Raw genomic sequence first — 25274 nt, 5'->3', positions numbered from 1 at the left:
ATCGAGGACGACAAGACATCAAAATCGCCAATATAGAGATCTGACGAGGAAGATCAACTAAAATGAGCCTTCATCAAACTGTAGAGTCATGAGAAAGCGAAACCGTACATTATAATACTGCTTAGCATTCGAGTCACGTATTCGTCAAATTGTGTAATTTTTTAATGATTTGACGGAACGTCTGTCGTCGCCAGTTTGATGTTCTCCATATAAAATTAAATGGCTGAGTGCAGTTTGTTTCTAAGTCATTTTATAAACAGATTACACAAGAATTCCCAATTTTTCAAATCTTTTACTCCTCGTTTCTCTTCGCTTCAGAAAATGGAGTCAATAGCATTCTGTAAAAACGGCATGGTGTGACGACAATCGAAGATATGAGAACAAAAATGAACCTGCGAATCCTTTCTGAAATCGGAGTAGATTTTTTGGTCTTCCGACCAAATGCAAATTTAGGGGCCATGGATAATTAAAACACGCGCACAGTAAACGCAACTTCTGTGTTGGGGGGGGGGAGGGTTGGCTGTATTTCGATTATGGTGCGCAAAATCGCACAACAAGTTTTCCTATCGCAACATCTCGCTACACATTTTTCTGTATCGCAAAATATCGCGCTATATTGTTTGGCGTGTACTAAGCCAGTACGGCACCGGCGCTACACCAGCATTCTTCTGACATACTTGTGATGATCAGTGCACGAGTAAAATAACGTAAAAATCATTTTGGATACAGTTTCATTTTATTCTATTGGTTGCGTCATTGTTGAGTTGGCGCTGAACAGAGATTAATTTTAGAGGGGGTATGCAGGGGGGGGGGCGGTCAGTAGAGTATGCGTGATTTCATAGCAATATAATTACAGATTGTTGGATGCAGATACAGAATGAGGCTTGGTTGAATTTTCGCACTTCCAAACTTTCGTTTAGGGGAGGGGGAGGGGGGGGTTGAGGCCAAACGCACTTAGTTTCGTTTACCGTGCGCATGTTTTAATTATCCACGGCCCCATAGTGACCCGCGCTTGAAGTGTTGTCTGCGCTTGCTTACTCCAACCAACGTTGCGCACCGAAGTCTAATTTTTTTGACGTGAATATACAAAGCTGACTGCATAGACAATTCTCGATATCTCGAACAAGGGTCACACTGGTCTTCAAGGTCGTTCGTCGGTCGGGTCGTGGCACGGGCACAGAATATGTAGAACAAATGCGACTAAAAAAGCAAATGCGCCATATACTTAATCCTCAACGAGTGTCGACTCAGTTCTGGGTTTAATATACAGCAACGTTTACGCTTTCAGTTGCGGTTATTCGGCTTCAAAGGTAACAGTTAACAGGCAAAGAGAACTAGTAACATTGACATCCCTCAACACAACAAATTTCGGTCCATATATTTTTGGCGTGTTGGACGGTAAGCAAAACACCCACAAAACTGCGCAATAATGTACGCAAGAATATCATGATGACAAATAACAGAATGGCACAGAAATTGTGTTCGATACCAGCTCTGTTTTTTATTAGGTAGCAACATATGTTTCATCGACAAATATACACGCAAGGAATAAATTATGAACAGAGGAGATAAAATAGATTAAAAAAACAGTTGGTACTTGTTTTACAGTAACTCACTCACCATAAGTAAACAGAAACATCACAAAACCTGGTGATAGTGTTTCTGTTTGAAGGTTTTCTATCCTCGCCATGTTTGCTTTCGTCTTCACTGTAAGCAATCCGATCGATTGTTTAACAGTAACTCACTCACTATAAGCAAACGAAAATTCACAAAAACCTGGTTGTAATGTCTCTGTTTGAAGGTTTTCTACCTTCGACATGTTTGCTTTCGCCTTCACTGTAAGCAATCGGATCGGTGTCGTATTTCCATTGTTAGGTCTTTCCAAATCTTACAGCACGTGTCGAATTTATCCAGCAAAAATTCCACTTGAATGGGGTTTCTTTTGCTCGACTGACCTGGGTATGAGGGCGTCTGTTATTCGTGACAAGTGAATTTCACGGTTTTGGGGTACTGACCATCGAATTACAATAAACGTATAGGGGTGCATTATTTGTTACCGAGAGGTTTAATGTAAAGTGAATGCACATACACGGTCTGTGAATTTTGCGATCTGAAGAGGATGCCTTTATGAAGGATTTTTGTTCTGTATTCAAAGCCAGAAAGGAGTGATCGAGTCAGATGGGTTCTGATGGGTTTTTGTTCCAAGTAGAGTTAAAAGAAGGGAAAGAAAGGACCCATCGTCGTTTGTATTAGTACTCTGAAAGACAATGTAGTGCGTTTCGGTTAAAATGTTGTGCTTCAATAACTAGACCGCGAAAGATCAATTTAAGATTTTTGACTGTATAAGAAACAAAATATTACTCAAGACTGAATAAAAAATACACACTATTTTTAATATAGCATATGCACATGAGAGAGAGAGAGAGAGAGAGAGAGAGAGAGAGAGAGAGAGAGAGAGAGAGACAGAGAGAGAGAGAGGGAGAGAGAAGAGAGAGAGAGAGAGAGAGAGAGAGAGAGAGAGAGAGAGAGAGAGAGAAGGGAGGGAGAGAAGTAGACAGTTTACTGTTGCAAATATGCATTTTTAAAATTTTGTAACAATAGCATATCGTAAGCGAGATCGACGACACGTCAGGTATCCTGCGTTTCAAAATCAAGAACTCCACTCTGCAGCAACTTGAAAGCTCAAAGTTGCCAAATTGATTATTCATGCTTTGCTGAAATAAAACGGAGAACGGTTCACTAGTCATCGGTTTGAAAACAAACTATTAACAAGTGAGAGAGTGTTTGAAGGAGAACACGTGGGGATTAGACAGGTTCCCAAAGACTTTGCACTTCTAAGAGGACAGACGTAATGTTGAGATTAATCAACTGTTCCTTCCAGAATTCATTTAACGCAAACAGTTCAAAAAGTAGCCGTATTTGATTTATCGATGGTGACGATTGAGCGGCGGATAGGTCCCTACCTGGACGCCAACAAACTTCCCCGCTAAGTCCTTTTAAAAAGCAACTTAAGTGTTCCATTGATGGACGCGGCTCAGGAATCTGTCGGCGCACAGCAAGATAGTAATCAAATTCCGGAGATCCTTCGATCAAGCTGTCGGCCACGTTTTGGATGTTGCCGACCGACTTTGGCGACCATCGCCCAATCAGTGTCACTAAACTTGATTGATGGCTCGCAAATTCAACCAATTGGCCAGTTTTTGGAGCCTGCACAGGACAGAGATACAAAGTCCAAAAAGGGTGTACATCGAGCTTTCAATCAATCTCTCTTGCTTGTGAATCAATTTGTATGGGATTGATGAGGCATTGAACTTGCCTGTGGTGTCGTATTCCTTTTGGGCAAGGCCACTTTTTGCGCGACGACAACCGAGAAAATTCAATTAAACGAATCAATAGGTGAGAAAATTGCCATGCTTATCAAGCGGATATTTCCTAAGAGTGCGCATGCGTATCGACTTCGTTCCCGACCACCTGCTTCCAGTGGAGCACGAGAAGTTCATTTAGATTTGTAGATTTTCAGTTCTTTCAGTGTTTGATGACGTCATTGGCGGTTGACGTTCACGATATGCGGTCCTGTGAGAGATGGTTTTCTTTTAAAACACTGGCCGTCTTCGCTAATTTACCGGCATACTACTTCTTCCCATATTGTAGTTTGATGAAATCAAAGTGTTCTGAGTTCAAATGCGACAACAATAACATATTCTATAAAGCTCCTATTTTTCAGCACTTGAGATAATTGCTGTTCTAAAATTTACTAATATATGCTACCGTTGATTCCATTCAAAAGACAAGTCTAAGAAGATTTTCTACCATTGAAACAATGTCTTTCTTTGGTTTATCGTTCAATAACAGCGTTGGTAACGAAAGAAATCGAGAGCGATCATTACCTAAAAGGGGTATGCTCCAATTCAGTTCCCGCACCCATTTTACTCGGATCTTTACGTTTTTTTTCAGGTGTGGGGAATGTCGATGACCGTACTTAACAGGTATACAAAGGTCAACGATGTTTTGCCATTATGGTAGTCTTAGTGTTAAGTGTATACTTCCCACGGATTGTGAACGTAGTTTACAAGCGAACAGCCCGTTCAACGAAATTGTGTCTGCCGTTTCGTCTCATCACCGGGCTGTCCAAACTGTCATCGGAATCGCTCATAAATGGGTTTGAGGAAGGCGAATCGCAAACGGTCATTTCGCAGTGGTTGCTATGGAGACGCCTCGCATTGGCCGACCGAGTCCTCCTGGTGTAGACCGGCTTCCCGTCGGCCATTGCGATTATAATCGTCCCCCTCTCCCTGGCACGTGATTTCTTAGCCGATCGGCAACAGGAGAAAACCTCTTTGAAGCGACGTCGAAAGTTCTCGCTCATGAAGGCGTAGATGATGGGGTTGACGCAGGAGTTGGCGTACGAGAGACAGTTGCTGAAAAGCTGGAAGCCGTAGGTCACGAGGTCAACGTGCTCCCTGCTTCCGACTCGCACAATGATGTTGACGATGTGAACGGGCAACCAGCACATAGAAAAAATCAGAATCACCACGCACACCATTCGAGTCTTCCTGATCTTTTTGCGCTGTCGGGCTCGCTGCGATTTCGACTGGGTCGTCTGGAACATGGTCGACGACTTCCACACCAGTCGAAGTATCAGGCCTATGCACACGGAAATGATCAGCAGCGGGACCAGGTAGGCGGCCACAAACATGTAGACGTACCACACGAGCTCCCAGGTAGGCGACGGCCATGCCTCGATGCAGAACGGACGTGTGCCATACCAGTCCATATATCTTTCCTGTCTGTATTGAGCTACAGGGATGCACATCAGCAATGAAGCTGTAAGGAAAAGAAATATCTAAATTTATTTAAAATCAGTCTAACTCGTTTTTCGCATTTTAACATTTCTGATATACAAACTCGGTGCATATGGTCGACTGAAAGTTTTAGTTTTGTGAAAAGGCATGAAATTTTACTTCTTGTATAACAGTATTGCAGAGGTCATGTTCAATAAATCGCACGTTGTCGTACTTACAAATAACCCCGTTAGTTTATTACCTATGTTTTCTTTACAAGAGTCATCAACACTTGCGCAGCTTATTTGTTTCTTAGAAATTTATCAATTAATGAAAATTACCTAAACAAAATTCGTGCAAGAAGAATTTGAAATCTTGGAGGATTGAGATTTTGCAGGATCAAATTCTTCACAACCAGAGGAAGTTCTTTAGGTCTCCTGAGTGAGATCTGAGTCTGAATCTGAGCCGTAGGCGAACGTTATGAAAAGTCAACCCTACATCGATAGAGGTCGCTCGAACATGAATTCTTCAAAATTTCAGTTCTCCAAGATTGAATTCTTCTTGCAGTCATCAGATTCAACCCCCATGACAACTTTAACGTTGTATTTCGAATACCAAAATGAAAATTTGTAATGTTAAACTGTAAGGTGAAAGTTAGAATAATAAAATGGTGAGTAATACCCTTGAACTGTGAAATATAACGCTGAATTGTGAAACTGTGAAATGATGAAGGAACAGGTCGAGTAGTATGTAAAATAGAATGTAGAAAGAGGCATAGAAAAGTCAAGTTGTAAAATTGAATATAGAATAGTAATACACAGATGGTGGAATGTTGAGTTGTGAAAATTAATTCAGAATAGAATTTTAAGTTGTAAAATTGAAAATAGAATAGTAATACACAGATGGTCGAGAGAAATGTTGAGTTGTGAAAATTAATTCAGAATAGAATTTTAAGTTGTAAAATTGAAAATAGAATGTTGAGTGTAAAATTCAATTCAGAATTGTAAAATAGAAAGCAGTTATTTTGGCGTGGATTGAACACCAAAAAGTTATATGGTATTAACCAAAAACAGATTCAAGGGTTTTGCTAAGGGTGCAATCTTTCTTGATAATAGGGTAGTTCAAGTTCGAGACTCCCGTTCTCTACACGGAGTTCTTACACTTGTGCACCGATCAACACGAAATAACATGGCGATAAGCAGTACGCGCCTCAAAAGTGAAATACTTAGACTTTTGCTCGAACATTCCTCAATAAAACACTCAAACCATTCTTTTACCAAAGTCGGGAATAAACATTAGGGGGTCATCGTTCAAAGTTTGGTACCAGAGAAATGAAATAGTATACCATTTGAAATTCAAAATGGCCGCCATCCCTGTGTTAAGTCTACAGGGAAAAATTGAATGTTCGAATTTCGAAAAGATAAGACGGTGAAAATTTTTCTTACTTCAAGACTTTTAAAATAAGTCCCCACAAGTGGTAGACCAGAAAAGGATTGCAAAAGTGTGAGAGTCCGAATATCTATCCGCGAGGTGCATTCTACCTTAAGCAGGAAAAATGAAAAACGTCGCTCAAATTCGCAGTGCCAATTATCGATATAAGGGTTATCCCTAGCTGCCAAATTTCTACAGTAAATAAAGCTGGATATCATCTTCCCACGTTTTTTCAATGACAATAGACCCCGTTAAAGGTGGTAAGATACGTACATGATATCTGAGTCGCAGATAGATGCACTACTCTTCACAAAAATCTAGTGTTTTTATGATGGGGCATTTTGCTTTTCGCACAAATATTTCAGCATTAACGCTCGAATGTGAATACCCTATAATCTAAAACCTGAGTAATCGCGAAGTCACGACAATGGGGTACCCGATCATTGACGTACATATAATGACCTCATCTTTTGCATCTCAGGCCATTCAGAGCACGTGCTGCCGCCTTGATCAGGGTGCCGTGTTACCGCAAACTCTAATCGCATTGCCACAGGACTGTTTTTCCTTTCAACGTAGCCCGTTCCATATTCCCTAACTACGGAAATGATTCTCTCCCCTCCTCCAACCCCCGCAACCGTACACAATAGCTGAAATTGATCAAAGCATCCATTCACAAGGGCCAACTCGTCCGTGATCGCGCAGTTGTTAACTATTTGTAAATGCCAGCGCAGTAGTGTGTAGTACGTAGCCTCCCTCCCGATGCGACCTTGTAAATATTAGATTCTTAACGCGTCACTCAGTCTGAGGCAACGAATGTCAATCGATGCTGTTGCACAAGGGTTAACATAGCATACATTCCTTTCGGATCTAAATTAACATCTATCATTCACTTTGATTTTGAAAATCTGATTAAATTCGCAACAGGGAGGCTGTTCTGACTACTTTTAAAAAATCATCCGCCGGAATTCTGTAAACTGATGATTTGACAAGAAAGATCGATGGGTCAACCTCTGCCCGAGATTGGAAACTTTTTTATGTCATTTCTATTAGCAAATCGTGCAATCATAAGTTAATTTTAGCGACTTTCTTTGAAAAATCATCGTAGGTTCAAGCATTGAGCGCCACGAGTAAATGATATTTAATTAACCTGTCGAATAATATGAGATCTCAGACGAACGCAATTCATGACTGGGTTGACATTTTAAGCGAACTATGCTCGACCTTTTAGGTCCACCGTACTCAATGGTCTGAAAAATTCATCAAAGAATAAATGATCACAGCATTGCGACTGTCATAATTAAAATCTCAGTTCACCCCAAAGGTCGATATATGTGCACGACTGCCGATATTTTTTATTACAAATAAACGGAATAGTTTTGAAATATTTTAATCAATCTTTTATGAAAAAATCATATAGAGTTGAAGCGTAGTAGCGACTTTTGACATAAATTGTGAGGTCAACGGTCATCGATTCTTTCCCCACTTGTGCCAAATTTCGAAGCTGACAGCAACAACTTCAATACCACACTGCAAACACTGTTAAGTTCTAAGGAAATTTACACCACTGGCTACAGGTGACGTCAGCATAATTAAGGCGAACGGATAATTCCGCCTTTTATTACGTTGGGGATTTTTTACGTCAGAAAACAGGTCCACAATTTTTTTGCTATAACAATCATGATATATACCGAGCTAGGCGCCTTTGTTCACCAATCTCTGATGTTGGATACAAGAACAGTCATTCACGTCATTAAATAACCAGCACTTTCTATCCCCTTCTTTGACGAAATAGTGGTATATCACCACATTTTGACAACTTTAATACGCGGTGATGATGTAATAATGGTGATGATGTAAGTCTTGTTAAAGCGCCCCCACTATTATACTCTGACGTGTGGCATAGGATGTGACACTATGTCCGTTGTGGCTATTACATTATTGTTATTACGCCGCAGTCATTAAATTCTTTGTTTTGCGTCCCTGCTCGCGTATGGTTGTGGAGGTTTTCACGAAAAAAACCCCACAGTTTTTAAATTTAACTTTACTGCATAGCTTTTCCGCCAAATCTTTGCTTTCATTTTGAAAAATGTACGTAAACGTCTGTATGCTTGCAGAATGTCACATTGTAGCCGAAATTACGGCGGTACAAACGAAGTTTCTGCTTTGATTCTTGAATGCGCAACCAAAAAATGGGTGGTCGCAAAACAGAAAATTGAATTACGCTGGCCGTACTTTCCTGTCAACTTCTCGTTGACGTTCGGAGTGTCTACATCCGACAGCGCTTTCATTAAAGATGGCTTGTTCTGCTCCAAGCAAACTCTTGAAGTTTCTAAATTTGTTTTGTTCGATCTGAGAGCTTTCGAAACTATAGACACAGCGCAGCACGGTCTGTCAATATTTCTACTGGGTTCGTTTAACAGCAAACACAATAAAAATATTGTAGCCGAAACACAATTACATCACTTGGATTTGTCTGTGATGTTTGCTGAATTTATAAGTCTGTTGGGCATTTAGGCTCTTGTGCAAGGTGTGGAAGTAAACGGCGAGCGAAATACTCGCCTCTATGTGTTTCTTGAACACGCTGACACTTTACGCCTCGGAATTTGAAGGTAAGTACAATGGCGACGCCAGCCACGATAATATGTAGCGACTTTTCGGTCGAGGAAAGGAGATTAAAAACGGCTTGCGGACAGATTTGAAAGCTGAAATGATCGACCCTGTCCTGATTTAAGGGGACAAAAATACAACCCTTTTCAGAATTAGAGCGCGAAGCCACTGCAGTGAACTGCAATAAAACTGCTTACACTAATTAGTTTCAGCTGTAGCCGTGGCCACTTTGGTGTTGAACAAGGCTACTTGATAAGACCAAAAAGTCTGCTTGTACAAAGGCAAAACTAGCTCTGTCTGAGGCTCGAGTTGGAAATGAGAGTTTACGATTGGCACCCTGTGTTCAAGATTAAGATACAATGTAACATTACCATGCACTGGTCCATGTACAAATCTTTTTTATTTCAACTTCCCCAGACAAACTGTCTGCATGGGACATACAATGTTGTCGACTTTGCCAGCTGGCTACAGCTGAAACTAATTAGTGTGAGCAGTTTTATTGCAGTTCACTGCAGTGGCTTCGCGCTCTAATTCTGAAAAGGGTTGTAATACACGTTTAATTATCTCCATCAGAAATCTGCTCGGAGACCATGCCCTCAGTTTCTCGTGCCGTGTCGCGGTGGGAGTTCAAATCCACACGACGAATGTTAAAATAGTCAGATTCTTGTAAGTAGACTGCGAGACCACGCCGACCCGGGATGAATGCAAGTGCCATAGCCACCAGAGATGCCTTTGACTTGAATTAATCACAGAAAGGTACGCATGACAAATTCATAATGATCATTGAAAGGTCACTTTCTCGTGAAACCTGTAAAATGCCCTCCATTGATAATCACGGGGAAAGATCACAGCTGCTCATTTGGGATACAGAGAATAAAGAATAGTAGGCGTCCACGGACTATAATTTTTCAATTGACCTGGTCACAAAATCCGCACTTGCACACGATTCGGGGCGAGACATCTCTTTAGATTAGAAGGGATTTGACAAAATCTGTGATTTATCGGCTCAAGTGGACGACATTGAATTATCACTTTTATTACATTGGCGACGGAGTGTCAACAAAGCTGGCACGGGTATACATGTACGCTTGGAAGCTGACGCGCTGACTGCGCATGGGCGGTTAGGTACCGTGAATGACGTCTGAAATGTTTACTTCTTGTAGGAGAAAGGTGAGGTGAGAGGCAAGCTAGAACCGGGGAATATTCAAACTCCTTGTCGACTCAAAGCAACCGCCCAGCAATGAGTGAAGAAAGAAACGTTATTTCAAGCTGCTGAGGAGAGACATAATGTGATCTTAGTGATGACAATATCTAAAACCCGCGCCTCGTCTTCGTTTTCTGCCTCTTTTCTTTTTCGATGACTCCTCTTTGTAAACGTGCAATTCTCTTTCGATTACTTACTTACAAGACAAGATTGGCAAAATCCATTTATAATGGAACGCACTGCCAGGTTATCATGAGCAGACAAGTGAGTTTAAAGCTCAATTTAAAGCGGCCATGACCTTGAGTTTCAAATTCCACCTCGTCCCAATTTACCCTTCTTGGAACAACTATTTTGTTTGAAAATTGTATTTTACAGTGACAATTATACTAAACTATTTGTGTTGCTCGATTAATCATGTCATTTTACGCCAGAAAAGTATAAACCTTGCACTTCTATGTTCCTTGGCAAACAGCTTCCGACTGCATTCTTTAGTGTATGGCTTTGGGCAAACTCATGGTAGACTTGATGAGTAGATATGCGTGTAGGTATTTTACAGAGGATAGTCACAGACCCATTTAATGTCGCTTCAATTATACATTAAGGAAGTATGCGCCTCGAAAGTGGAAGACCTAGACTTTTGCTCAAACTTTCCTCAGTGATACTTTCAACCATTCTCTTATCAAATCAAGAATAAAAAACGGGTCACCTGGCAAAGTTTTACAATGGATAAACAAATCACATAACATTGACCGATATTTGAGATTCAAAATGGCCGCCATCCCTGTGTTAACTCTATGGGAAAAAGTAAAATTTGTGATTTTCGAAAAACTAAGAATGCAAAAATGTTTCTTATTCAAAGAGCTTTAAAATGAGCCCCCATAAGTGGTAGATCAGAAAAATATTGTAAATATTTGAGGGTCCAAATATCTCTCCCCAGAGCACATATATTCTATCTTGTGTGAGACTTCCAGTCGGCAAACAACGCGTCACAGAATACGCTGTTTGGTTTCATGGAAGTGATGAACCTTTGGTAGCAGCTAGAAATAAAATAAACACTATTCCGTTATTTTCTGAGTAATTTTTGGATTTTGCGTTTTCGTTGGGTTCTAGGTTAGTCATCATACTTTGATGCGAAAACTTTTTGGGACACGTTAACAAATTAACTGACAAGGGATGAATTTCGGACACTGATCGCTTTTCAAGCCGGCTTAGAATGGATGATCATACAAAAATAAACATGTATTTGTAATTTTCTACAAAGTTGCATATGTATACTGTTGTAGGCAGCATAGCGAAGACAAAAATATGATGAGAAAAAGAAGTGTTCCTATCTCACTTTTAATGATATATCGTATAGAAATGTACAATATGTTTTAATGTTATGCAGCTCACACTGTGATAAATGCCAGTCCTAAAATATGTAGGGTGCTGATTCATACTGAAGCATTGCTATATCATTGTCCAGTAGTTTAAAGGGAGGCAGTCGTCGAAACTGCTAGGGACCCCTGCGACCGATGTAAACACTGTATCCAAGGTACACTGGCGATTGATGAAAGTTAAAACATGTTTGTCATAATGTACATTTAAATGATGCAGCTATGTTGACATGATGCATCTATATATAGTTTATAAAACACATTGTTTGTAAACAAGAAAGTCGCACAATCATGCGCACTTCCGACCGCCTTCCTTGTATGAAGAAAGAAGTTGACGAAGCAAATTATGAACTTACAATGATGCATTTATGAAAAGCACTAGAAAAACTGTTGAGTCAGTATTGAGTTATTAAATCACAAGACTAAGCTTGTCTGTGGGCTAATGAATAGTGTTGCCATTGATCTTGAAATATAGCATGATGAGATGACTTTTGAATGTTTTTCCTAAATGCCTTCTCTTGTCGCGTCTCTTATTAAAGTTTAAAGGAAATGACAACATTACAATGGGTATGTAATCCTCTACCTTAAGGTGGCGTTGCGCAAAACACAGCGTATTTTACTCAAAATCACTTTTTTATGAAGATTCATTCAATTTTCATTGATATGTTCACCCAAGATGAAAATATTGGTTGGGCTCACCTTTCAGCATGACAGTCGTAAGTTGGGTGAGAAAGAAGTGTAAATGTATGCAAATTTATGCAAATCATCCGATTTTCAGGTTTCATTTTCCTCCTGTCTTCAACATTAAGAAACAAGTTAACTCCACTCTAGCTGGGTCAAATTTGTGATATTTTTTCCATTATGTTCTTTAAATACTATGTAACAAAACGACAATGTTTTACGATAGAGCTCTTACATTTTGAATAAGAGTCATTTCATTAATGCTTCTCATGATTTTAATTCCTTTTTTGAATATCAGTATTTCAACACCTGCCATTTAAGAATGAGAATAGACAATACAAAAATGAAATTATGGTTTGTTTCTGCATATACTCTAGCTTCAAATGAGATATAGATTTCGTCAAATAGCATCGGTTTTTTTTACTTTAATCAATTTTTATCATTAATACCAAAATTTGGTCACTGTAAAAATTTTGGTACTATGAAAACAAATTACCCAAGATTTAACGATATTTGAAATTCAAAATGGCCGCCGCCCCTGTGTTAACTCTATGGAGAAAAATGAAAGTTTTTGATTTTCGAGCACCCAGGACAGTGAAAAGTTTTCTTACACCAGGAGCTTTAAAATGAACCCTACAAGTGGTAGATCAGAAAAGAATTGTAAAAGTTTGAGAGTCTGAATATCTGTCCCCGAGGCGCATTCTACCTGACGTGCGAACACCACCGTAAGTATTTTACAATGTTCAACGACGATCTTTGCGATGACAACATGCAGATAATGCGTTTGTATCGTCACTGTGTTCTTAAACTTTGACAACCCTGAGAGACAGGCTTTTAGCATCCGACAATATCCACGAATTGGAATTACTGACCAGCATAACGCCGTGTATCGCTCTCGGAACTCACTCGGTTTCTCAACAAATGAGAATAAATTGATGTGATCCGTCTACGTGATTATCTTGCAACCATGAAAAAAAAGACTCTTTTCAGGATCGTGTTACCACTGGGATTTCCGCACGTTTAGTCAGGTTACACAATCGGGGAAGAGGGGGTACAAAGTCACGCCCGAACAAACTATAAATAGAACAGCCAAAAGGAAACGAAAATCTAATAAGCATATTTAGCCTAGATGTTGAAATCGGGAAATGAGTTAAAGCGAACAGCATATTTATTGAGGAACATTAATTGCACATGAAATGGTGGACTGTCCTATTGGGCCGGCATGATTTGCTTGCTGTTAACACCATTTCCCATTTCAAATGATGTGAGGTGGTGATCTGATTTGTACATGTACCTCGATCGAGTTATTGTAAATACCGAATTATTTAAAATGATGAGCAAAATGCTGGGTAACGATGCGAGATTGCTGTTTTGGTAATCGCAGCCAAGCAATAATTGGAACATGGAGGCAAAACTCATTATCTACCATACGAAGCTCGTCACACAGTGCCGGCCATGCTTTCATGGCTAAGTTGGCTATCAGTCATTCGCTGAAGTACTGCCAGGAACTGAGAAATGCTTTTACACTGCTGCGCGCGCGATTCTCGATCAAGTACTTTACGCCTAAAAATACCAGTGACACAAAGTGGTTATTCAGAAATCGTGAGAGCGGACAGTACATGTGTTTAGGAATGACAGAATGAAAAAGAAGCAACTGCAATGTAGATGTTCCATAAAGAACACAGAAATGATGAAATTGTAACATTACCATTTGATCGCTCGCTGTCTTTATCGTCTCCCGCATGTTTTAGTGATAATGCTGTAAAAAGCTGTTTTTAAGATTCAATCGCTGAGACAATGTTTAGACAATGGAGATTACATTTGCTTCCTGCAAATAGAATATTTTCAATTAAGTTCGTATGCGTCTCCATTCTTTTCATAAAATTTAAATCTACCCTCTTTATTCCTATTTACTATAGTGTTCTTTTTTCAAAAAAGAATTCATTTTGTCCTTTATATACGATTTTCCTTTTCATTTCACTGACGCCAATTTATTTCATTTTCTAGCCTAGAATGAACGTACGCAAAAGAATACGTTTAACTGAGACAAAGATCTTGTATGCATATTGTTTTCATAACTCTAAAATATTTACTATACATGGTAAGCAAGATAATCAGTATATAATATTTCACGTTTAGTTACTATGTTGTGAAGGTCGACCGATAGTTATCATACATACATATAGACAGACATACAGACAGACAGACAGACAGACAGACTTACATATACATACATGCGTGCGCGTTTGCAATGTTGAGTAATGTCAGTGAGCTAATGTCTATGCATGTAAATTGAACGTAATCTATATGTGCATATATGCATGTATCTATACGTCTGGACAAAATGCAGACAGCCTTTATAGCGTAGTGAGGTAAAAATTTCTCCCCACTACACATGACTGGTTTCAAGGAGAAATCGATTCATTGCCCGAGGTTAGGACTTATTTCCGTGGTTTATCTCCGCTACTGTCTAATGTTTACCGCTTTCCTAGTTTTTTGACTTATAAGGCATTGCCTTTACCCCGGTACAGTTTTATGTCGGTGATATAATTCACTGAAGTAAAGCGATAAATGGGATTTAAATATAGAATCGGACTATCATAATGGGAAATCGACGGCGGATGAAGTATTGATGAATAGCTCATTTTGCCCGGGCATGACCGGAAGGCTCAGGGAGCTGAAATTGATGATTAAAGACGAAAGTAGACCCGATGTGATAACCCGCTGTACTCGAAGTCCACGTGAAAATCTGTAAAGGTCACCCTCTAGAGTAGTGTTCTTAAAGCTCTTGAGAAGTTTTGCGATATTTGAGAGTCTGAACAGACTTTGGTAAAGTACTAATACCGACTATTTTGAAAGAGTAGCGCCGAATGAAATTTCCCGAGCAGATGGCACCTTTCATTACTGGAAAGCTACGTAAATGAAATGTCTCGGGTGATGCGATCATGATCGGCCGGATAAAAGAAATGCATCATTGATTTATGTGAGAAGGCAGAAGCGATATGATAGAGTTCCCCATCCCACACAAAATGGCATCTGCAGGAGGTACTCCTACATACAGTGTTTGCGTGGACTAAATGGCGATGCCCTAAAACAACAAAGTAGATACAGCAGTTTTCCCGAATCAATGGTTTCTCGCCCTTGAAGGAACCCTTACATATCCCAGTTCCCCGAAGATGACGTCACTATTTCCAACCACTGCGCAGCTCGGGTAGCCTATCAGAGGGCATCAGGTTCAAAGCGCCATTGTCAAACGCACATGCACGTAGCCGCATACCTGGCAGACGCTAATGTAACACAATGTCAAACGCAAGCCGCCGCGTCATAGTGCTATTGACACTAATGGAAGAGCGAAGAGCGACAAGTCTGCACCGAGCAACTCCGGTCTTCAAAACAGGAAATCAACCATTACCCGGCTCGAGGGCGACCAATCTCGTGTGTGCCATTTAATAGAGCAATTATTGACTATTCCTGCATCGCTAATCTTGGGCATCATCAACTGATTACTCTTCAGCAGTGTACATTGAATCCAAGACAAGGGTGCACCGTGACCGTGGCCGGTACTTGGCAGAGTATGCACGAAAAAACAAAAGCATCGACTATCTTGAGATGCACCGATTCTTTCCTCGCTTCCTGCAGACGTTACACTGCATTTCCTGCTAACGGTCCCTTTTTGTCTTGCGGCGGGGATTTCTCACAAAAACATTTAACAGTTTGTTTGAAGTCAAAGATTTTCTATAATTGGCGGAGCTCTTGGCGATGAACCAAAAACGGCAAGACAGTTGTAATGGGGGCTTCTCAATTCTTCCCTTCTAACTATAAATCTGTTAAATTATGTTACAAATATAACAGACGGAATATTGACGCCATGTTTTGTGTAAGGGCATGATCTGTCGCAGTCTACAAAAAAAGATTAAACCTTTGAGGATGAACGACGTTAGAGAAACGACGGAATTTCTCAAAAGACGGTGACTCAAATATTGTGACGACAGTAGGGGCCCGAAAGCATCACTGTTGGTATCCTCTGTTTGTTTCAAAGGTGTTCCCGTGTAAAACTATATATAAAAAGGCAGAATAAGAACGCATCTAAAATGCTGTTTTGATGCCATTAAAACACATGGAAGATTTTGAGTTCACTCCTTCGTGTCTCTCCAAATCGAGAAGGGCACAGCTTGAGGTGTGCACCCTGGTTGAAATCTGTGCCTGGGAAGTCTGCCCCCTGACGATCAAACGCTCCTCGAAATTGGAAGACTTAAACATTTACTGAAACTTTCCTCATAAGGGAACTTTCAACCACTGATTCTCTTTCGACATCAAGAAGAGAAAATAAGGGTCACGGTCCAAAATTTTGTACCAGAGACATAAATTACTCAATATTTCTCAACACTTGAAAATCAGAATGGCCGCCATCCCTGTGTTAATACTGTGGGGGAAAATTGAATTTCTGATTTCACAAAAAATAAGCCGGTTAGAAAACTTCAATCAATCCATGCGCTTTAAAATGACCCCCCTAAATGGCAGATAAAAAAAAATACTTTAAAAGTTTGAGAGTCAGCATTAGGGCCGGGGCTGAAGCCTGCGGGTGGTGGAGCTCGTTGCGATGAACCAAAAATAGTGTTACATTTGATGTTTTCCCTCTATTTTTGTTGTCAGTGAAATATAGATGTTTGTTCTACTCCAACAATTGCGTCAAAATGTTATGTGTTCAATTTGTTAGCATAGCCTGTAGTATATGTGGTAATATACGACGTTGTTAATCCTGCCCAGACTAGAATTCATTTGTTAACAATTTTTATTGGCGAGAATAAAATTTGTATTTAAATATTCATCAGGGAGACCAAGTAAAAATTTATTTTGCAAGAAAAAAATATTGAAAAGTTACAACTATATTGTCCCTTCACGTTAATAGACAACAATATGTGTCAGAGTAAATTATGATAACAGTTTGGTGCATGTACAAATGTAGCCTAAAGCGGGTGCAAAACTATTTTATTTTTCGGTTTTCGGCATTCTGTCAGTTTTCATACTAATAACAATGGCAAAATATTACTCAATAGATTCTGCGGCATTTCATCGTGCGTTTTACTACAAAGTGAACCCGCTTATATATTATCGGTGGAAAGTGCTTATTACTTATCGTTATTGTACGAAATACGGCCTTTGGAAAAAACACGAAGGAATTGAGTCAGTCGGATGTCGCGAAGCACAAGAAGACAGAAAGACGGGAGCGGTACAGCTCAAAGACCTAGTTCTATTTATACCAAATTCATCTGTAGACAAGGGGTAAGGTGATAAAAAAACACAAACGTAGCTATGATTAAGCTTTTTTTCAGATGCGTTTGCAGTAATTTTCCTGACAATCATGTACCTGTACACACACTGCCTCTCTCCGTCCACCTCTCTCTCTCTCTCTCTCTCTCTCTCTCTCTCTCTCTCTCTCTCTCTCTCTCTCGCCGTATTTGTGTCGAACCGTCGCTATCTTTTTACATGTCCCAGTCATATGCACGGCTACCAGTGTCTTCCTTCGTCTTCGTTTCCTGAAGACCATCAAGTGCATCTAACCTCTTTCTTCCCTGCCTGTTTGATCGTGTCTTCATGCGACATCCGTGATTGTCAGTTTGCGCATGTTTTTTTTCTCTCCTAACGTGTCCCGTTCCAGTCTGTCTCATTCAGTCTGCCTGTCTGTCCATCTGCTGTCCGTCCCTGTCTCTGTTTTACTGTATCACCGACTCTCTCGCAAAAAAAAAACCTGTAATTAAACTTCAAAGACTGGCCCCTGGGGTTGTTTCCGACTTTTCAATCAGTTTGATGTCATCCCAGGTCACGACAGCGGGGGCCGAAAATTGAAACGAGAAAATTAAACTCACTTAAACGACGATAACCCTAATTTGCATCGCATAGGCCCGTGTCATGCATGGGTTGTTACCCCTAGAGGGACCATCCGAGAATCTCCGTGTCGAGTGATTTGATACAATACTGCGAGTCGCAGACATGATGTCATGTGTCACCTCGATTACTTGTTGGCCATGTTTTCTGGTGATGCCCTCACCGGCCAGGCCAACCGATGACGTCAGCCGCAAACCGGCGCTTTCTTTCAATAGTTAATCAGTCGAATTGCGCACTCCGGCTACTGTCAGTTGTACATGAATTCGAGTGAAATGACAATTTATCTCAATCTATGTTCCTCATCTTCAAATGATCAGAAAAGGTACCCTTCCAATGGTAAAATCTGCCGAGATATCGCCTGGGACGGTCATCTATATAATTGCTAGTTCTTTTTTTTTCTTGGGCCTCAGCCCAAGTACATTTGTTTTCATTCCGTGGGAAAAAACTCTGTAAGGTATAACCATTTCTGGCTGAGACCAGGGAGGGCAAAATGTCTTGGCTTCATCTTTCTTGGCATAATAAATGGCGTAATGATGCTAACTTAAAAAAGTGCTGCTCTCAGCCAGTCATGAATAAGTGAGATGTGAATATAAATGCTTCTCTATCTGAGTTTTTGCCACAAAATCTTCTGAATATAATCAAAATGTGCATCGAAATGCAACAATTAATGCACCCTCCGTTTCCTAAGCGATGGCACGACCCTTGCTACACCCACTGGACGAGCCAAAGTGGGAGGGGTAATTTCAGTTTGGTCGAACAGGAGGGCTCGAGACCAGAATTTAACATTTAAACTTGAAACATGTTAATCACTGACAAGATGTGGACTAGTGTTAATCACAGTGAAAGTTTGAAAAGGAAAGGTTTTATATCCCGGACACAATGAAAAACATTACGACTGGAAACTGTACCCCCAGTTGAGAATAGTAATGCCCACAGCGATGGAGAACACTTATCCTTGAGCTGAGAAAACCAGACCATCATTTCGAAATAGAGCTGCAGATTCGAGAAGCTCGTTCAAAATAGCTAGGTACACCCCATAAAGGGGTGGTTTCGAGTTTTGAGGGCAAATTTCGCTCCTTCATATAGAAATCGTACGTTTGTTTTCCAGGAGAACACACCATTTGACACAAAATTTGCATGTAAAGGGGTCGCCAGTAAGTACGTGGTCAAATCTGGCATAAGAAACAATATGAAATGTTGGGTAAAGCCAGTCCAAAATAAACTGATTTGAACTTTTGTGTTTTGTAATTTATACCACTGCAGTAACATTACCTTTTTTGACAACATCACACAATGTAATACGTTTTGAAACTGAATACTCCGACGTATTCTGTGTCTCCTTTGCTAAAAAATACGGTATGCCGATTACCATGTAAGGAGATGATGACGTCAAGACAGATTTGTAGTGCGTTTGGTCCTGGATGGTGCACGAAGTTTTGTCGAGGTAGCTTGTGTATTTATTTCTTAAAAATGGGAGAGATTAGGGTCGATCTAAACGAAGGCCGAAGAATGTTATGATACTCTAAGAGAGCTGAAGTCTAACGCGAATGGTTGGATAATTTGGAGGATGTCTAGAACAGTCCGGGTCAGCTCCAAAATTGGAGACGCTATACCATAATATTTTCCCCTCTCATTAGCCAATCAGCGGCCAGCGCGCCATCAGTAAAAATTGTATTTCCTGGCAACCTCCACATGCGTCCTTCGTTACGTACGTCATACTGTGTCGAACTCCCGCGCCGTATTCTGTCATAATGTCGAACAGTTGTGTGGCCACTCTGTCAAAACACAATTTCAAAAGTCGCGTACCAGTTTTATTCTGGCTAAGACAACCAAACCCCATACATCGCTGTGATTCCTAGACTCTGGCTTGAAGTCCTGCGAAATATAAATCGTGTACCTACACAGATCGTTCAGAATACCCCATTTGTATCGGAGATGGCAGCGATACAAATTCTACCGTATGGGGAACAGTTGTGTGGCCACTCTGTCAACACATTTTCAAAATCGCGTACCATTTTTAGTCTGCGTTTGACAACTACAAAACAGGTATCGTTTTAAAGCTCTGACATTGCTCTTCTTTCTTGCAAAATGTTATACGCGTACCTACACAAATAACCTTTATAACAGTATTTCTAATAGAGATGACGAACATCCACAAAATGATTCTCGGTACTTGAGCGAAATCGATAAACTGGGGGTAGAAATGAATCGTCAATATTTCGAATATTTGTTCACTAATCGGACTCCTTGTTGGACATGACCTTCTGCAGAACACGTGGATTATGTGGACTGTCGAAATTCGTCGAAATTCACAAGACAGGGGCTTAATAAGCGGCCCAAAACTGCCGATCACACTTGGTGGGTAATTTGTGACCCAGCGTGACCTGTACTTTATTAATGATGTAATCTGGTCGATGATTGGCTGAATGCCGGAATACATTATCATAATGAGTCTCCAATTTTGGAGCTGACCCGGACTGTAGAACCGGGGTCTAGAATGATCTCGTCTCATTAAGATTATTTGGCGGTCAGTATTGAATTTCAACTGCGTCACAAGTTTGCAAAATGAGTATTCCGTCGAACGGTCAACGAACGATGTTTTAGAAATCTGGAGACATGGCACATCGCATTTTTATTTTAGTATTTTATATTTTACAAAAGATTTAAGAAGCAATGATTTTGTCGAAAATTCTGAAAAAAATATAGGAAGATTTGATCGCGAACACATTTTCACTTGGGGTCAACTAGCCCTGCGTACGATGCTGTGTGTTCCGCTACAGTACGTAGGGTCGGTGACTTCAAATCCATTTTGGGACTTCACGTAAAAAGCCAAATTACTGCCGAAATTCAGCGTTCTTGGGCCCAAGTCGTATCCCAGCCTACCTCAGCTACTCGATCGCTTCCAAAAATGACAGTCTTTTATTCACTTCTCGTAAATAACCGTCGATGTCGGCAACTCTCTCGCTAGCCCTGCGTACGATGCTGTGTGTTAGCTGTAGCACATAGCATCGTACGCAGGGCTAGGGCTCAACCGGATGCGCTATTTTGCGGGTTGCGGGTTGCGGGCATGAAAAAATGTGTGTTTTTTGATATCATTTTCGCCCTTCTCACACTTCAGATTAGTTCAACCGCCGATAAAAGCACAATTTTCAAAATCGTTTTCAACGCCGTTTCAAATAATTTTATTGTGGTGAACACGATTATAGTCCTAGGAAACTTTTCAGAGTCACGCTGGATCAAATGCTTGAAGGGGGCATACCGGCATGGAGCGACTATCATACTGCAGGTGCAAGTCATACGTTCATGATATTAGGAGATAAATTATTGAGAGCTGCAGAACACAAACTCATCCAAAAATATTCCTATTAGATCGATTCCTGAAAATAAGGCAACGCACCGGCGTGTTTTTCCCACTGAAATTCTCGCGTAAAATGTTAGCAGAATGTCGTTCTCTGAGGTCGCGACCTCGCTTGAACCGAAACGGCAAAGTAAACTAAGTCCTTGTTGTACGTCGTTTTCTTTTAAAGATTTCATGAAAAATACACGGCATTTACAATACACATCACTTCTACGCTTTTTTAAGTCAAATCTTTCCTTATGCATTGCATTTAACTAGGCATTGTTTAATTTTCTGTATGAGTTGCCCTGGAAACGAATTGTGAATGGATGCATTACAAAGAATTTACTTCCTATGGCCTGATACTAGAAATGTAACAATTTTCATTCCGCGATAAGTGGCGACATTTCCGAGGCGCGATTTTTTTTGTCAGTCTGGTATTACGTATATTTCTCACTCACATCCATGGCAAGAAAGAAAAGTGATTCAGATCCCTAATTATTTGTAATGGCCAGGCAGCTCGGAATAAATAAATTGGTCCTCGGAATCGCCGCTTTTAGTTTAGCAGATTATGATTTTTTTTCAGAAACATGACGTATTTTCACCCATTTGGTTTGGTCTGTTATAGCATCTTTAGTCCAAAAATCAAGTTTACAGCATTGATGTTTTCAACAGCCTTCAAATATACAGTATTACGTTAAAATACACCATATAGTAGTGTTTCATTAATTTTAACCATCTTGACCAGATGGTGAAATATGGACTTCGCAGGAAAAGGGATACTGTACGATAGACCTGATCATCATTATTGATAATAGACACATTCTAAAGGTTTTATTTCTTATATACTATATGCCATATTACATATATTAGAAATCTAGCCATAATTCTAAAAACCCGCAGCCCGCAGCCCGCAACCCGCACTTTAGCAGATACCGGGGTCAACATGGGGTCGCAGCCATGTTGCCTCAAAGCTTATTTCTGTCTGCACTCAAAATGTCGGATATGAACCTGAAAAATCGATGCAATTTCGTCAAAATTCGGCGAAATTTCAGCCTATAGACAAAATTTCATCTAGGTAAGGTAAATTTACTGAAATTTGATCGACAAATAATCCTGAGCTTGAACGTGACAGCTCGCCTTCTCCGGGAAGTCAAGTATCCAGCTGCCCATACACAGTTGCCCATATGGCCAGGTTTATGAGATTGTTTTCAAGCGAGCGAGCCAATAGAGCTAGAGGTCTGATTTTTGGTATATAGGAATAACTTAGCAATACAATTATTTTGACAAAATGTCACGTGACCTCAATGACCTTTGACCTCAAATAGATATATTTGTCCACAACTCAGTAACCACAAGTGCTACACCCTTCATATTTGGTATGATGGGACACCTTATGACACCACATATTGTACCTCATTAATTATGTGCATATCTAATTCTGAGCAAGCCAATAGAGCCGAATGTCCGATTTTTGGTATATAGGGATAACTATAGGGTAGAAATCTAAATATGCCCATCTAAATATTAGACATCTACCATCGAGGACAAAAGAAATTTGCTGTAATTTGAATATTTAAGGAGTTTAAGCAATTTTCACTATAAATAAAGAACCCCTGCCTGAAACTCCACAAAAGTTGCTAGACATATTTTGCCGTTTTCATGCCATTGCTTCGTTTAATAACCAGTTAATCAAATGCCTAATTGACAGGAGGAAATTCGAGACCATATTTGAATAGTAGTATATATTGTCCTCAAAATTACTCTATCACGGCCCAAGTACTCATTGCCTTCAGCAATACTGCCTTGTTTTTCAATAATTTTATGTTTTCCTCGGGAGAGTAATATCCCCGCACGAACACAATCTGGAATTTGGCTCAATCAACGTTATTCATCCCCGTTTTAATCAACCTTTGCCGCCGGTAAAACATACCTTACAATGCAGGAAATAAGACTTTTTCCCCTGCAATCGGTATCGCAACCCGTCACATGTAAGCACAGCAGCTATATGAATCGATCCAATATTTTGGGTTTTTTTATTTTTGATAAGGTGACTTAAATTTTTTTTTGGGGGGGGGAACGAGGAAAATTAGCGACTTATTTTCGTTGGCTTAGGGTTTCTCAATCAGAATCAGCCTGTAGCTCTGAGTTAATCGTAACGCCTGCCTTGCGTCATACGCCCTAGCAGAGAATGAAAATTAATCGAATATAAAATCTAATGATTGGAGCTCGCCCCGAGGGACGCCAAGACAATTATTAAAAAGAACAAATTGCGCAAACAGTTCCAGCAAGGACTGAATCGATTTACGATGCGAACGCCGTATTTTAGGACTTCTGCACACAACACGCGTCTCCACGTCGCGGTAATGTTGCCAGGGAAATGGTATTAATTGCCGAAACAAATTGAGCCGTGCCTCTTTCAATAAGTTGTAAATACTTTCACCGCAGATTTGACCTATCCTTGCCGGAAGGAGGAAGGAGTGAATACATGTTATTTACACGTAGACTTCGGTTTACCCATGGTCTCGCCATAACAGAAGAGGAAAGTGTGCAACACAGAAACGCGTACGGGGTGAGAAGAGCCTTGGTGTTAATAAGTAATTGGGTCTGCGCAAACACTCGGTGCTCAAGGGCCAGTTGGTTGTACTCGAAACCTGACAAGATTTGCATCACAAAATACGAGGCTTTTAGGCAAATGTCAATAGGTTGAATGCCCCATCACGGTCCACCCGAACAAATATCTGCGTGCCTTCACGCAATGGGCAATGAAACCAACTTATTCGCATGCACGAAACAAAAAAATCTATTTCATAGTCACGGCTATTTTGTATATTGTATCAAATACTAAGTGGAACGGATCATGTGGGAAAGCTCAACAGACATCTCTCTCCTTCCACAAAGAAGAAACAGAATGGGATGACACCTGTTGCGCTACTTGATTATCGAATTCGCTGATGATGATGATGATGATGATGATGATGATGATGATGATGATAATGCTATGGAATATTCTATTTTTAGAGGTACATGATTTCGTTTTATTTCATCGTCAAACCAATCTTTGAATCTGTTTATATAAAAGGTGCGCCAATCCTACAACAATGACGTCAATGGCGTTGTGTTTTCCTACGAGCTATATACGGGTCAGCCCCTTTGTTCGAGTGACTGTACTTCAACTTGAACTTTGTAGGAGACGGGTTTTCCAGATTGAATGCAACTAAACTTGGAGATACATGTATATCATTGTCATGTTATAATAGTTAATGCATACATGAAGTGCATAACATATATATATGCGGATATTCATGTATATTTATGAATTATCTATCAATCATTTGGGCAGGTCATTTATCAGCTTATGTAAAAGCAAATTGACCAACTTGATAAAAAATTCAAATTTCAATGGAAAACAAATGGCTAACACAACGTCAACAAGAACTAATACGAAAACCAGGGATTGAGAGCTGCCCCTTAAACTGAGCGAGGTGGATATTTATAAGAATTTCAAAGCTCACCGTAGCGTTATCGTTTTACCGTCAGGATTATAGAAAGAGGGTTCACCAAAAGATTACATCGAAGCCATATACGACCTAAGATATACCACGCAAACTTGGCATTGATTAGTACTTATTGGTATGATAATTGCGTTTGCCGGGCACACAAAGTCACCCAAATGCCTTATTCAGTATCGGTGAAGTCCACGTATGTAATTAACTTTTCTCCATAGGACTTACATCAAAGTGAAAGATAATATGAACTTGTCAATGCACAGCGACCAGGCTCTCATATTGAGTTTCTTCCGGTCTAAGCCTCAGCCCCATGCATAGGAATGAAATCAACTGGCGTGTCACGACCCTTTGCGAAATGCAAGGTTAGCGAGCATGACCTTTCTGCATGATTGCTTGAAGAGATATATACTACACGAGGCACGAATAACATTGACAAAGACTGGTGACGTTCAATAGTCAAGG

At 40.2% G+C, this 25274-nt stretch overlaps 1 protein-coding gene across 1 annotated transcript in view; it reads right to left on the bottom strand.

The window, feature by feature from the left end:
- Positions 1-1476: 1476 nt before the first annotated feature.
- The window catches only part of LOC139140600 (G-protein coupled receptor 54-like), a 47831-nt gene continuing 24033 nt past the window's right edge, over positions 1477-25274 (bottom strand). The window contains exon 4 of the mRNA XM_070709946.1: positions 1477-4824. Coding sequence (XP_070566047.1) covers positions 4067-4824 — 758 coding nt within the window. The 3' untranslated portion in view covers positions 1477-4066. The remainder of the gene's footprint in view (positions 4825-25274) is intronic.

The sequence above is a fragment of the Ptychodera flava genome, chromosome 9 (assembly GCF_041260155.1).
Source record: "Ptychodera flava strain L36383 chromosome 9, AS_Pfla_20210202, whole genome shotgun sequence".
Classification (NCBI taxonomy): domain Eukaryota; kingdom Metazoa; phylum Hemichordata; class Enteropneusta; family Ptychoderidae; genus Ptychodera; species Ptychodera flava.
Note: the sequence above shows the minus strand (reverse complement) of the source record. Positions and strands in the feature narration are given on the sequence as shown.